At 45.3% G+C, this 15,911-nt stretch overlaps 1 protein-coding gene across 6 annotated transcripts in view; it reads right to left on the bottom strand.

The window, feature by feature from the left end:
* The window catches only part of col14a1a (collagen, type XIV, alpha 1a), a 273,774-nt gene that overhangs the window by 90,003 nt on the left and 167,860 nt on the right, over positions 1-15,911 (bottom strand). For all 6 annotated transcript variants that reach the window (XM_072261042.1, XM_072261032.1, XM_072261062.1 and 3 more), the window contains 4 exons: positions 10,405-10,534; positions 9,576-9,698; positions 8,175-8,324; positions 7,104-7,220 (listed from right to left, as the gene is read on the bottom strand). In XM_072261042.1, coding sequence (XP_072117143.1) covers positions 7,104-7,220; positions 8,175-8,324; positions 9,576-9,698; positions 10,405-10,534 — 520 coding nt within the window. The remainder of the gene's footprint in view (positions 1-7,103; positions 7,221-8,174; positions 8,325-9,575; positions 9,699-10,404; positions 10,535-15,911) is intronic.

Here is a 15,911-nt window from a genome sequence, read left to right as displayed (position 1 = left end):
TCGTGGCTTGGTATGGCAACAAGAAAGTACAGAGTTGTGGACATAGCCCAGCCCAAAAGGGAAACCAGTCTTCCCTCCATGGACTCGGTCTACATTCTCTCTGCCTCAGTAAAGCAGCCAACATAATCGAAGACCCTACTCACCTGGACACCCTCTCTTCTCACCCCTTCAATTGGGCACAAAACCCTAAAAACACAAACCACCACGTTTAAGGACAGCTTCAATCCTTCTGTTTTAAAACTATTGAATGGTCCCCTCGTATGATAAGATGGAGTCTTGACCTTACAAACTACCATGTTATGGCCTTGCACCTTAATGTCTGCTTGCATGCACTTTCCCTGTAACTATATTCTGCATTCTACAATTACTTTCCCTGGTAACCTCAATGCACGATTGTAATAAAATTATCTGTATTGAAGGCATGTAAAAGATTTTCACTGTACCTTGGTACAAGAATAAACCAGGTTTGCCTGACCTGCTGAGTTCATCTAATTACTTTTGTGTTGCGACAAGCTACCAGCAACTCTCATTTAAAAAACTTCAGGTCAATTCTCAGCCTTCCGCATCTGAGGAAACTTAACTCAAGTGCAGAGTCTCCTTCTGCAATTAACCCCTTCATGCCCGAGTCAGTCTGGTGAAACTGTGCAGCAAGGCCTCCATCTCCTGTTCTGAATGTGGTGCACAGAACTAAACCACAGTTACTCGAATTGAGTCACAATGAGGGATATATGCCATAATATACTGTATTTAATAACTTCCACTAGCAGACCCCTCGCCAGTAGGAATCTATTGAGAAATCACATATAATTAAGTCCAATTTGAATACTTTTGACTTAATGAAAGTAGTTACTTGATACTCGATCCTTGAGCCATCCATTGGCAAATCAATGTATAGCTACTACAGAAGGCTTTAACAATAGAATCGCTCTTTGGTAAAATGCCAAGCCATTTTTTCCTCTAATTGTTCACCCTCAGGGAGACTTTCTTTGGCAGAAAAAGAACAAAATGGAAAGCAGTTCTCGTTTATTATTGTTGAAGGATTATATGGAACATGTGCAAACTGCAGCAGGAGGCAGTCCACACTTTAACAACTCTGCGGTAGAGAGATAAGGTTGCTGGGGCTACTCAGCTATCGGCTATCAACGTGGATCCCTGCAGGCCCAAGCTCCCAACAATTCTACTCAATTGCTAGAAACTAAACTGGATTATCTGCGTCCGTGTCTGAGCCAGCAGGAGATGATGGCTTGTTGCACACCTCTTCCTGACAGGAACATGGCTCTAGGACACCACTTCAGACTTGGCCATTCAGCTAGAATGTCTAATCTCCTTTCCGGCAGACAGAAATGCTGCGACCTCTGGCAGGACCCACGGAGGGGGCCTGCATGTCTATGTCAATAAGAACTGGTGTGTGAAGGCCTTGGTAGTATCAGCCCACTGCTCACCACAGAGGTTTTAATGGTGAAGTGCAGGCCCTTCTACTTACTGCCATTGTGACTGTTGCTGTTTACACTTCCCCCCTCCCCCCGTGCCAGGGCTTGGACATTGCTGCGGGAGCTCTACAGTGCCACCTGCGACCCGATTGTTGTTGGTGACTTCAGCCATGCCAGCTTATAAAGTGTCCAGCCAAAGTTCTACCAGCATGTCGGGCGGCGGGTATTCACAGACAGGGGAGCGAATGTATTAGACCTGGTTTATACTAACATTATAAACAAGTCTGCCTCCCCCTCACCTTGGATACTCAGAGCACATATCCATTTTGCTAATCCCGGTATACAGACCAGGTTAAATGAGTCAAGCCAGTTTGCAGGGAGATCAGAATATCACCAGCACCTTAGCGCTGCAGGACCGTTTCAAAAGCACGGACTGAAGTATATTCAGGGAGGCAGCGACCTACGATCATCACGTCAACAGTGGTGAATACGAGGGATCAGTGACTGGCTACATTGAAAAAGACACCGAGAACATCACCATGATTAAACATGACACTATCAGGGCTAACCATAAACCATGTTTGACTGCCAAGGTCCGTGCACTTCTTAGAGATTGCCTTCATATGGGGGGATAGGCCAACTCAAAGGTTAGCAAGGGCCACACTCTCTCATGCCGTCAGAAAGGCAAAGTGTGAGATCTCACAGAAAGTTCAGATACCTTTGTGACACCAAACCATAAGAGATTACAATCCCACCCTGAGTGACAATGACAGCAACGCCTCCCTTCCTGATAGGCTGAGTGCTTTCCACACACAGTTTGACGCAATGAATTTGGCCCAGTTAGCAGAGGTCTTAAAGGACATCTTTAATATCTGTCTGAAACAGTCAACTGTCCCTGCAGGCTTGAAGGCAGCCACCATCAACCTAGTGCCTAAGAGAGCGATGGTAACTGGCCTAAATGATTACTATCCTGTGGCACTTACTTCAGAAATCACAAAATGTTTTTTGTGACTGGTAAAGGGTTGTATAAAATCCTACCTTCCCACTACATTGGACACTTTCCAGTTTGCCTACCTTTCAAGCTGGCCAACTGATGACGCCAGAGCCTCAGCCCTCCACTCCGTCCTGTCCCACTGAGAAAACGACGCCTCATACGCCAGAATGTTGTTCATTGACATCAGCTCAGTGTTTAAACTGGCCTCACTGGGACTCAATACCCCTCTGTAACTGGATCCTGGACTTCTTGGCAGAAAACCCCAATCAGTCAAGTTGGCAACAACACCTTAAAGCTCCATCACACTGAGCGCTGGTGCTCCCCAGAGCTGTGTGCCCCGTCTGCTGACACACGACCGCACTGCCAGTTCAGCTCAAACCACGTTAGTATGGTCCCATCAGCAACAGTGACGAGTTGGCTTACAGAGAGGAGGTAGAGAGACTTGTCAAAGGCTGCAAGAACAAAAATCTGAGTCTCAAAGTGGACAAGGCAGAAGTGATGATTGTGGACTTCAGAAAGGTGCACACTCCATTGCACATCAATGACTTTGCCATGGAGAGAGTGGAGAGCAGAAAGTTCCTTGGTGTGCACATAACAAACAACCTAACCTGGACCCACAACACCTCCTCACTAGTCAAGAAGGTGCAGTAGAGTCTACACTTTCTGAGGAGACTCCACTCTAACAACTTTCTATAAGAGCACCATCGAGCGTGTCCTATCTGACTGCATCATTGTGTGGTATGGAAGCTGCAAGGTATCGGACTGCAAGATCCGACAGAGGATCGTAAAATCTGTCAAAGGGGGTCTCCCTCCCCTCTATTTGTGACATTTACCAGGGGTATTGTAGATGAAGGGCCTGAAACGTTGTTGAGGATCCCTACCACACATCCCACCATCTCCTTGACCCACTACCATCCGGAAGGAGGTACAGGAACATCAAGACGAGGACTTCCAGACTGAGTAACTGCTTCTTTCCTCAGGCTGTGAGACTGAACAAGTTCAAGATCAGTTTGTTGTCATTCAACTGTACACATGCATACCATCAAGCAAAACAACATTCCTCCAGCCCAGTCTGCACAATGCAGTATATATAACTCGCACACTTAAAACAAACTAATATTACCAGTATTAAATTAGCAAACAATAAGGTGCATTTATGCCACAAGGTAAGAAGTTAACAGCGTCGAACCACTGGCACTTCATACATGATGAGAGCAGAGTGGTGGCAGAGAGTTCAGTAGTCTTACGACCTGGAGATAGAAGCTGTTTCCCATCCTAGCAGTTCTTGCTCTAATGCCTGATGGTAGGGGGTCAAAGAGATTATTGGATCGAAGGGAGGGATCATTATCAATGCTAAGGGCCCTGCGTACACAATGCTTCTGATAAATATCTCTAGTAGGTGGATGAGAGACTTTGATGATCCTCCCAGCAGTCCTTGCAATCCTTTGTAGGGACTTGCAGTCAGACATCTTCCAATTCCCATACCAGATGGTGATGCAGCAGCTCAGGATGCTCTCGATGGTACTCAGGTAAAAATTGGTCAGAATGGAGAGGTGGGCAGACTCACTCATCTCAATCTCCTCAGGAAGTGGAGGCACTGTCAAAGAGGTGGTGTTCTTGACCAAACAGGGGGTGCTCCTAACTCTCCACAGAGCAGCCTTATTTGTGCAGTGAAGAGCGGTCAGCCTGCACCTTCCTAAAATCCACAATCATCGCTTTGGTCTTGCCCATGTTGGGACAAGTTGTGGTTGCACAATTCTACTAGACACTCTATGCTCTACCTCCTCTCTGTACACCATCTTGCCATCACTGCTAATGAGGCTAACCACTGGTGTGTCATCCACAAACCTGACGATTCTGTTTGAACTGGCTCTAGCAGTGCAGTCATGCATCAGCAGTGTGAACAGCAGCAGGCTAAGCAGGCGACCCTGGGGAGCACCAGTACTCAGCACGATGGAGCTAGAGATGTTTCTGCTAACACGGACTGACCTTCTGTCAGTAAGTACAGGATTCAGTTACAGAGAGACACAACAAGGACAGTCCGACAACCGTGAACACTCTGCCACTACCGAGGTCTCGTCACTAAGGCAGCGAGCTGCTTACTGTACTGTTTCCTGTTTATTTTGTGCTGTGTACTACATGCATTTTGAATAATATTTTATTAACTTATTTACGGCAATATTTTGTTTTATGTTTGTGAGTGATATATGTTTTGTGGGTTCACCGTGGTCTGAAGGAACATCGTTTCATTTGATTGTATATATGTACAGTTGGATGACAATAAATCTGAACATGACTTGACTCGATTTGAACTGTGCTGTTGTATCTCATGCTTTCTCTTACAGTGTGGTCCCTGCACTGGAGAAAGTTTCCAGGAACTTGTTCTTTGCAATGCTGTTGGCTAATTTAGAAAAGAACACAATATGCGCTATATACTGTAAGTGCAAATTCTATGATATTGATATACCCTTCAGAACACTCTAAAACATCATGCAATCAACACACAACTTCTGGAAAGGTAGTATCTGTTGTAATGTAGGAAATGGCTGGCCAGCAAGACTCCAGTGAGAAAATGACCAGATTTTTTCTTCATCCGAAGTTAAAAGTGGGAAAATATTATCCCTATCTTGAAACAGACTAAAGAATCTCCACACCACCACCGCACCCCCCCCCCCCCACGCAGAGGGAGGCAGGAACTGAGTTTACGCTCTCATGAGGATGACAGGACCTTAGATAGTGTACTGAACTCACAACGTTCACTTACCAATAAACCAAACGTACCAAACTAATTCCAAACCAAATGCATCAATCTATTCAGTAACCAACATTTTGCACTTAAAGCTAGATATTACTAGTGTTGGTATCATATTACACGCCATCTCATAACATCACTTCACTGTTAATAACTGAATAAACTTGTACACTTTGCTAAAAACTTAGCTTTTGCACAGCAACTAATCAATAGTTAACTGTAAGTGGGTGCAGTTCTGTTGTGGTAAAAAAAAATGAGATCGACTCTGAAGGGACTCATTCACAGTCTGTCAGGAGAATTTCCATCTCTGCTATTATAGAGGGCAGTGTCAGCTTTTCAATCTCTTGGGCTAGTTTATGTCTTCACTCCACAATGATTTCCTTCAGAATGTTTTCTAAAGTACAAGCAGATTAATCTAAGGGAGAGTTAGCAACAGCACATATTCATTTTGTAAGTAATGTATAAGTTGGGCAGGAGGTATAGAAGCCGTAAGTCCCACACCATCAGGGTTCAAGCACCGTTTCTTCTCTTCAACTGATCAGCTCTTGAAACAACCCGCAAAATCATAGCCACCAAAGTTCAGCAACACTGCAGTCACTTTGATCACTTTGCACTAAGATTGAGTCTCTTTGTTCAAATTGTGTTGTTCCTTGAGAAAATTTTGAAATATTTATGTTTTATACATGCTTTTTTGTGAATGCAGTTTATCAAAAGGCTTGTGGTGCTGCTGCAAGCCAGTTTTTCATTGCACCTGTGCATTTGACAACAAACTCTGACTTTGAAATCCTCTCATGGTGGAGAAGGCTAGGGACAGAAGCTCCTAATCATTCCTCGGTACCTTACGGAAGGTGGTGAAGGGTGTCATCTTGAGCTGCTGTGGTCCTGCACTGGTGAAGGTTCTCCCACAATGCTGCTGGGCAGGGAGTTCCAGGATTTAGGCTCCATGACGATCAAGTAATGACAATAGGCTTCCGAATCAGGAATAGTGAGTTACTTGGAGGGGAGGTGGGGTGACCCTATCCCCGTGCTACCCTTGTCCTTCTGGGTGGTGGGAGGTGCTGTGGGAATAGCCCAAATGACAAACTGCAATGCATTCTGTAGACGGTATATATCGCTGCTCTTGTGTACTGGTAGCAGAGGGAAGAAATGCTCAGGGAGGTGCTGCTGATCGAATGGGCTGCTTTGTGCTGGACACTGTTGAGCTTGCTAAGCGGCACTAATCCAGGCAAGTGAACAGAAGTCTATCACACCCCTGATATTGGTCCGGTATGTGAGGGAAAGGCTCTGGCATTTCAGGAAGTGAAAAAAAAGATCTACGAAAACTGCTGCTCAGTTACCGTAATGGATATCAGCTTAACTTGACCAGGACCTGGCTAAGCATACATAGATCTTGCACTGGTAGAGGACTGAAGGAATATTTTAATGGAAAACCTTTGGAGGAACAAGGAGCAACAAACCATCTGCAGGAGGAACTCAGCAAGTTGAGCAGCATTTGCAGGAGGAGAGGAATTGTCAACATTTCAAACCAAAACATCGACAATCTTTCCCCCTCAACAGATGTGGCTTGATGCATTTCTTTTTCCACTAAATTGTTGATTGCTCCAGATTCCAGCACCTGCAGTCTCATATCTCCTTTGGAGGAATTAATTGGATCACTCTTTCCAAAATAAGCAGTGTATGCAGAATGGTTCCTTCCTGTGCTTCCTGTTCCATCTTTCTCTAAATCCTTTCTGAGGTAAAATGATCAAAGTTTCCCCAAACTTAAGACAACTTGATCCAAATTGTTTGATTCCAACGAGATTAGAACTACTCCCTCAGCTCTTTCCAATGCCTACATTCCCTCAAAGTAACTCTTCCTGTGGATACCGGAGGTACAGGCTGGACCCTGTGCAAATCAATTGCAGGCCATTCTCTGACTTGGACTTACCTTGGAGCGATTGGATAAGCACTCTATAGGTAGTGGCATGTTGGTGTAGCTGCCAGCGGGCGCACATGGTTGTCATCCGAACATCATACGAGGCAAGATTTGTCACCCCGAGATATACTACAAGAGAGATTGTGGTAGTGGACAGTTAGCTTCACGTGACAGAGGAGACACTCAAACTCACACCATGCATTTATGACCCCAGTGGTGGGAATGAAGCATCTATTACAGAGTTGCAATCTGGAAATCTAATTTCACGCAAGTAACGTCTGGACTTCAAGTAATGGAATCAGGTCACATGGGTGTGCGGAATAAGCCACACCTACAAAATATCTCTGCAAATCTTAGACCGATGGCAAAGCCCTATCTTGCCATCTGCCAAAGCTGTCACGGATTTTATAAGCTTCTGAACATTCCTGATATTTGTCAAAATTCAAAGAATATTAGCAATGAAAAATAAATAAAACACTTCTATTTTTAAGAAATAAAAGTAGATGAATAATTTAAAATATTAAGATAGAAACAAACAAATCTGGTTTGTTGCTCTTAATGTCTTTACAAATTTGTATGGAATCCTGTACTCAGGAAGGTTGCATAGGTACACTAAGCAACAATCTGCTGGAGGAAAATTGGGTTTGAGCAACATCTGAAGTAAGGTTTCAACCCAAAATATTGACAATTGGTTTCTCCCCACAGATGCTGCTCGACTTGCTGAATTCCTCCAGCAGATAGTTTGTTGCTGTGTATTCCAGCTTCTGAAGTCTCTGGTATCCTAAGGGCATTCCCAACAGCAGGCTCCATGGAGTCAGTGCTGATGAATCTTGGGAGCATCCAGACCACGCAGGCTCTGAGCTGGAGCACTACCGTGAAAGCTCAAGCAGAGCTTGGCCAGGAAGATGGAAACTTCCACATAAATAGAAGAGATTTGGACTTGGCAGCACTGGCAACCCCATGGCACGACCACTCCTCTCCGGGGAGCCCTAACGTGCCGTTAAGGCAAATTCAAGATTCGGATGCACGTTTCAGGAAGCAGCACAATCCTCAGCATCGACACAGGTAGAGAAAACATCTTACGTGTCTTGGCTCTTCCTATCAGCGGCTTGCTGGAACCCGTGGAGTACGTTGCAAACACTTTGACGAGGTATTCGGTTCCACTGAGTAGGTTAAGAATGAACATGGTGTTCACGTCATCTCCAACAAAGGTATCTAGAACTGGCCCAGGAGCTGAAAGTGACAACAAATACAGAGGAATCACACCGTGAACATCTCTTCTGGAGCAGGGGCTCCCAGCTTTTTTTTAAATGCCATTGACCAATACCATCCAGCAAGGGTCCATGGGCCCCAAGTTGGCAACCACTGTTCCAGAGAAACTGAGAGCTGAATCAGAAGTAATCTGAAAAAGATCCAAATCTGATATGACAAGCTTTTCACTGCATTATGGCGCATGTGACAATAATAACCCAATTTCAAAGTTCAGATGGGAATATGGACAAACAGAAACATTGAGTGTTAGTCCCAGATCCTTCATGAATTCTATCAGTTCAGTGGAAGGGCCTACCTGTGTTGCAATAATGAAGTAAGAAGGACATCTAGCCCATTTTGGCAGCTCCCAGTAAAGCAATCCCATTAGTATCTGATAACTCGGGTGTCCAGAGAATATAAAGCTCCGATTAGGCCATATATGGAGAATTATATTCAGTTCTGCTCACCCCATTACAGGAAGGATGTGGGAGCTGTGACAAGGGCATGGAGGTGGGTTAGCAGGATGTTACCTCAGTCAGAGGGCACGTGCTTTGAGGAGAAGTTGGACAAACTTTAATTCTTTTCTCTGTAGCAGCAGTGGCTGAAGGGGAAACCTGACAGAAATTTGTAAGATTGAGAGGCATAGATGTAACAAACAACTGGCATCTTTCTCTCCAAATTGAAATATCAAATACTAGCGTACGTGCTTTTAAGGTGGGGGAGCGTGGGGGGAGGAGTGGAAATGTAAAAGAGGTGTGCAGGGCAAGTGTTTTTAAAGCAGAGAGAGAAGTGGGTGTCTGGAATGTATTGCCAGGGCTGGTGGTGGAGACAAATACAATAAAAACATTTTAGAGATTCTTAGAGAGACACATGAATGTGCAGAGAAACGGACGGATATGGATGTTACGTAGGCAGAAGAGATTAGTTTGGTTAGGCGTTTAATTACTAGTTTAAATAGCCTGGCACAACCGTTCTATGTGTGTGTACTAATGTCAGACCTTACTGACCACCTTCGTAGAACAACACCTCCATCACAGGAATCCATCAACCCACTTTGAACCCTTGTGAGGCAATTCAATACCTCAGCAAGGAGAAGGCCCTTCAACCCATCATGTCTGTTCTGGCCTTTCCCCCACTGTCCAAATTGTAACTGGGATAGAACCATGCATACTTAAAAGTTTTTGTAAAATGTTAAGACATCTTCTTAGCTTTACTGAACAAAGATAGAAATACCAGATGCAGAGGTGTACACCACTCGGTAGCCCATAGTTGGTGATGGTGGAGGGTCCCATCTAATCCGGAAACGGTTGTACCATTCATCCGACACTTGCAGGTTTGTGGGACCGGACAGTGCCACTGCAATCAGAAGTAATCACTAGAGGTAATTCAGTGTTTTGTAAAAATGTTCATCAAATTAATAAACTGCCCAGTCTCCGTGGACAGCTGTTGCTGAGGGGCCACACTGGCCCCATAGGGTCAGGGTATTGCGGGTTTGAGAACCAGCTTCAGGGATTTGAGCACCAAATTCAGGATGGGCAATGCCGTACCAGCACAGTTGTCACCATCACAACTGCACTCTTCAGTGAGACCACCTGCCTCTCCGGTGGAAAGAAATATTCCTGAGTCACCACTTTAAAGACAAAAAGGAGTGTGCTCCCATAGTTTTGTTTTCTCCCACGCCGCTGCTCCCTCTTGCAGTTTACCTCCTCCCTCTGCACCACACAGACAGTCCCCCTCCCTTGCACAGCCTCTCTCTCTCCACTTCACAGCATTCTTCTCCCTTCCTAAACGTCTCTCTAACTCTCTTCCTCGCCCTACTGACCTTCCTTCACCATCTCTCACTCTCCTCCCACTCCCCCAGCCTCACTCTTTTCCTTGCTCATTCTCTCCCCTCCTTCACTCCTGCACCGACACAGACATTCCCAGCTACGAAGGCTGAGGAACAGCTGGTGGATCAGCCAGGCCAGATGTACTTCCAGTCATTTCACCATCGAGGTTGCTTCACCCCACCTGCTCCCCCAGATGGATAGGAGTTACCTCATTAAGTGGACCCCTCACTTACATGTCTTCCCTGTAACCGTGAGGCTGGCGCCTTCTCCGTCGACATAAATCGGCGTTACTGTAATTTGGTATGCGGTGTCCGAAAGCAGAGGTTGGAGGATGAGGTTGTTCTCTTTCCCTGGAACCATCACCTGAATAACATGGACAGTCAGCAGTTGGCATATAATGGAGGAGAAGCTCACAGCTCTTTGAAGTGATTACTACTTCCAAACGTACTCCACAGAAGGGTGAACATGACAGAAAGTTTGACCTGAACCAGATAAGGAGGTGTGGGGACGCAGGGCAAGAGCTTGGTATGAGCAACAATTTATAAGGAGGAGAACGAGGTGGGGAGGCAGAGAGGGAGTCTGGTTCACACCCGCAGCTCATGAATTAGGTAACCAGTGTCACAACTTCCACAGGTAGAAGTGAGGTGCAAAGGTAAAGGTAGGTAAGCTCCATTTGTCACACGTATACCCAAATGTCAAAACAGAGCAAAATGCACCAATGTAGCGAGTCCACAACTTACTAACCCTTACCCATACGTCTTCAGAATGTGGGAGGAAGAACCCTGAAGAAACCCACATGGTCACACGCAGAACATCTTACAGGCAGTGACGGGATTAGTACCTTGATCACTGGTGCTGTAAGGGATTATGCTAACTAATCAACTACTATGTTGCCGTGATCAAAAAGTTCTCAGAGCGTTAAACGAGATCACCAGGAACACAAGAGCAGAGAATAGGTTCCTAGAGCTCGCCCTATCATCAATGAAGATCATGGTTGATCCAATCGTGGCCTCAACACCACTTACTCCCTCCATACTCCTTGTCATTGAAACATGTGTCAATCTCTGCCCGAATCTGTTCAATGATTCCACCTCCACAGTTCACTGGGGTAGGGAATCCCAAAGATCCACAACTCCTTGAGCAAAAGAAATCCCTCCCATCACTGCCTTCAGTCAGTGGCCCTTGCTCACCAGATCTAAGCCACCTGGGGTGTTATGTTGCAGTTGTATGAGACATTGGTGAAGCATTTGGAATATTCCATTCCATATTTGTAATGTTCTGTTCAGTTTTAATCACCCTGTTAAGACCATAAGCATAAGATATAGAAGCAGAATTAGGCCATTTGGCCCATTGAGTCTGCTCTACCATTTCATCATGGCTGATCCATTTTTCCTCTCAGCCCAAATCTCCTGCCATCTTCCCCTGTACCCCTTCATGCCCTGACCAATCAAGAATCTATGAACCTCTGCCTTAAATATACATAAAGACTTGGCCTCCACAGCTGCCTGTGGGGAAAAAGTTCCACAGATTCACTACAATTTGGCTAAGCAGCCTCATGTGTGGCACCTTGTCAAAGGCCTTCTCAAAATTCAAGTACAGTACACAATATCAGCTCATTCTCCTTTGTCTATCCTACTCATTATTTCTCCAAAGAATTCCAACAGACTTGTCAGGCAAGGTATTTCGTTGAGGAAACCATGCTGAATACGGCCCAATTTATCATGTGTCTCCAAGTACCCAGAGACCTCATCCTTAATAATCGACTCCAACATCTTCCCAACTACTGAGGGCACTTGTCAGTCTTTATCCTCATTAGTCCAATAGTTTTTCCCCAGTGTAGTGCTGGTGGGAGAAAGGGACAGGCAATGGAAGGTCCTGACAAGGATAGATTGATAAAAGGGAGCTTTTCTGGAATGGAAGTTACATTAAGACACAGACAGATGGAAATAGGCTTTGGCACAAGTGGAGGATGCGTAGAGCTCTGTGATGAGTTCAGGTTTGGAAAGAACTGGGATTGTAAAACTGGCCATGGAAACATAAGGTCAATTGAAAATCAAAGAGCTGCAGATGCTGGAAGTCTGAAATAAAAAAAAGACCCTGGAAACACTCAACAGATTAGGCAGCATCTGTAGAGACACAGGGACAGGGACAGGGGGGAGGGGGGAGGGGGGGAATAGGGTTAATGATTGATCTCTGTGAACCTTTATCAGAACCGTAAAATTAGGAAAACAATGTAGTTTTAAGCTGTATAAAGGATTGGGGAGAGATGGATGGGACAAAAGGGATATCTCTGAGAAGGTGATGCTCCGGTTGTCATGGGGATACTTTTGTTGAAGCTGACTGCTTGATAGATTAATGTAGGATTTTACAGGGAGGGTGAAAAGTCAGCGTATGAATAAAAGAGTGAAGAGAGAAAGAGAGATAACAGAAACACGGAAATAGATACGATTGTAGGACAAAGGGGTTGGAAGGTTGTAAAGGTTAGACAATGAGGAGGAAAGACCTCCCAAGGAAATGAGGCTCCTGACCATCTAGGACAGGGGTCCCCAACCTTTTTTGCATTGCGGACCGGTTTAATATTGACAATATTCTTGTGGACCGGCCGACCGGGGGGGGGGGGGGGGGGGGGTAAGGTTGCCAACGGACAAGAGTAGCAGTCAAATGCGTTGTTTACCCAGAAGGACTACAATGACCATGAAACCTTGCGCGTGCACCCCAGTGCGCATGCGTGTACCTGCCGATTCCCCCCCCCCCACCAGCAAATCCTTTTTGGCGATTCTGTTCGTGGGGGTGGGTGTTAATCACTACTGGAATATAGGCGATAAGTGGGTAATACACTCAATTTTGTCTCTAAAAGGGTTTACCTAACAAATTTAATATTAAACACACAGCGCATATTTTCCTCGCATGAATATAGTGATAAGTCAATTATCAGGGGAGGACAGGGGAGTTTGAAGTAGGTGTTGAACAAACTTCCAGTAGAAGTGGTAGAGGCAGGTTCGATATTATCATTTAAAGAAAAATTGGATAGGTATATGGACAGGAAAGGAATGGAAGGTTATGGGCTGTGTGCAGGTTGGTGGGACTAGTTGAGAGTAGCGTTCGGCACGGACTAGAAGGGCTGAGAAGGCCTGTTTCCATGCTGTAATTGTTATAGGGTCACTTATAAGTCAATAGCATCATAACATTTGGATATTAAACACACAGCACATATTTTCCCCGTATAAATATATAAAATCATTGCAACACACCAATATTGCTGAATCAGTGGGAGCCCTGGGCTTGTTTTCCTGCAACAACACGGTCCTATCGAGGGGTGATGGGAGACAGCGATATCGAAGGGGGTTCCTTATGTCCAGTCTATTCCACAATTTAGCTTTTGTTGCATTCATTGCAGAAAACTCTGCTTCGCAGAAAAATGTTGGAAATGAAAGCAACGTTTTCAGTGCTTTCGTGGCTATCTCAGGATACTTAGCCTTGACTTTGATCCAAAATGCCAACAGAGATGTTATGTCAAACATACTTTTCAGCTCACTTGCAAGCTCGAGGAGTTGATCTCCTTCCCACCCTGACACAGATGACGCGCGGGTCATGACCTCGCATGCGTAATGGCTGATCGGTGGCCGTGACAGGAAATGAGGAAAGGTGCAGCTGACCAAATCATATCGCTTCCTCGCGGCCCGGTAGCGCATGCTCTGTGGCCCGGTACCGGTCCGCGGCCCAGTGGTTGGGGACCGCTGATCTAGGAGACAATGGACCGATGTTCAACGGTGAGGTCATGGTCCACTGGGAGTTAGGAGGAGATGACACCGAGACAGAGGTGGATGTTGTTGAGGGTTTGATATCACATCTTTAGGTAGGCCTAGCCCAGAAACTGTAGGGAACTGAGGATAGATCTCATGGGCAAGAAAGGGAAGGAAAACATTACTGGTCCCACTAGGCCATTAGGAATGGAACAGTGCCTGGTTTTGATTTCATGTTCATTAAGTCCCTGTTGGCTTGCTTCTTCAAGCCAGCGAGAGATACAACTGTAGCCCTTAGTTACATATGTCTACATACTGAGCTCTTTTCAGGCACAAAAGGTCACATTTAGTGACTGCATTCATTTGCTGATTATCTTGCTTTACTATTAATAGCCAAACTAGTGCCAAAAATAGTGTTGTTTTCAACTGTTGTAACAGACACTGTAATAAAACTTCATTTCATAAATCAGTTATCTCCAAAAGTGAAGCTGAACAAATTCAGTAAGAGTCCTCTGCTACAGTATTTCATCATATTGAATTGAATTGACTTTATTACTTACATCCTTCACATACATGAGGAGTAAAAATCTTTATGTCATGTCTCCGTCTAAATGTGCAACCATCGTAATTAATAATCATTTATAGTAAATAGAACAGTCGATGTAATATAGAGTACACTCAAGTCAGCGTGAGTTCATCAGTCTGATGGCATGGTGGAAGAGGTTGTCCCGCTGCCTGTTGGTCCTGGCTTTTATGCTGCGGTACCATTTCCCGGATGGTAGCAGCTGGAATAGATTATAGTTGGGATGGTTTGCATTCCCAATGATCCTACGGGCCCTTTTTACACACCTGTCCTTGTAAATGTCCTGAATCATGGGAAGATCACAACTACAGATATGCTGGGCTGTCCGCACCACTCTCTGCAGAGCCCTGTGATTCAGGGAGGTACAGTTCTCATACCAGGCAGTGATGCAGCCTGTCAGGATGCTCTCAATTATGCCCCTGTAGAAAGTTCTTAGGATTTGAGCACCCATACCAAACTTCTTCAACTGTCTGAGGTGAAAGAGGCGCTGTTGTGTACAGACCACGTGAGGTCCTCAGTGATGTGGATGCTGAGGAACTTGAAGCTGTTTACCCTCTCAACCCCAGATCCATTGATATCAATAGGGGTTAGCCTGTCTCCATTCCTTCTGTAATCCACAACCAGCTCCTTTGTTTTTGCGACATTGAGGGAGAGGCTGTTTTCTTGTCACTACTGTGTCGGAGAGATGACTTCCTCCCTGTAGACCACCTCGTTATTGATTGAGATGAGGCCAATCAATGTTGTGTCGTTGGCAAATTTAATTAGCAGATTGGAGCTGTGCCTCCCAACCAAAGAGTTAGTTAAATACCCAACCAGATTCTCGACCTTTTTAAACACTCTAACCCTTCAGTCTGCTAACATTCTAGTAATTAATGCCTAAGGAGGAGGAGGAGGAGATAGCCGCGCGCTGTGCGTGCACAGCCCTCCAGTGAAAATGATATCGTATCCGTTAAATAGGGGCCGTGGACAATTCTGATTCGATGGAGACAGACGTGAAAGCACAATCTGGAGAAATTTCTGAAACGCCAGTTCGCTGCCATTGTTACTGCGCGATCGAGAAATCTTCCGGAGGGAAGGCCCCAAAATCCCCGGCTTTGCCTGCTGCTGACGACCGAGCTTGAGGTCGAATCTTTCGGATAGAGATGGTGCTTGGTATTCGGTGTTGGAGGGCTGATCGGAGGCTCAAAGTTTTCGGATGACTCAGGGTCGGACTGTGGTCGGGCATGGCAGGGAGAGTTTTCTTCCTTCTCCCGTCTGCGTGAGATGTGGGACATTTGAGAGACTTTGAACTTTACTGTGCTCATGGACTTTCTTCATCAAGTTATGGTATTGTTGCACTGTTGTAACTATATGTTATAATTACGTGGTTTTGTCAGTTTTTTCAGTCTTGGTTTGTCCTGTGTTTTGTGATATC

The sequence above is a fragment of the Mobula birostris genome, chromosome 1 (assembly GCF_030028105.1).
Source record: "Mobula birostris isolate sMobBir1 chromosome 1, sMobBir1.hap1, whole genome shotgun sequence".
NCBI classification, from domain to species: domain Eukaryota; kingdom Metazoa; phylum Chordata; class Chondrichthyes; order Myliobatiformes; family Myliobatidae; genus Mobula; species Mobula birostris.
Note: the sequence above shows the minus strand (reverse complement) of the source record. Positions and strands in the feature narration are given on the sequence as shown.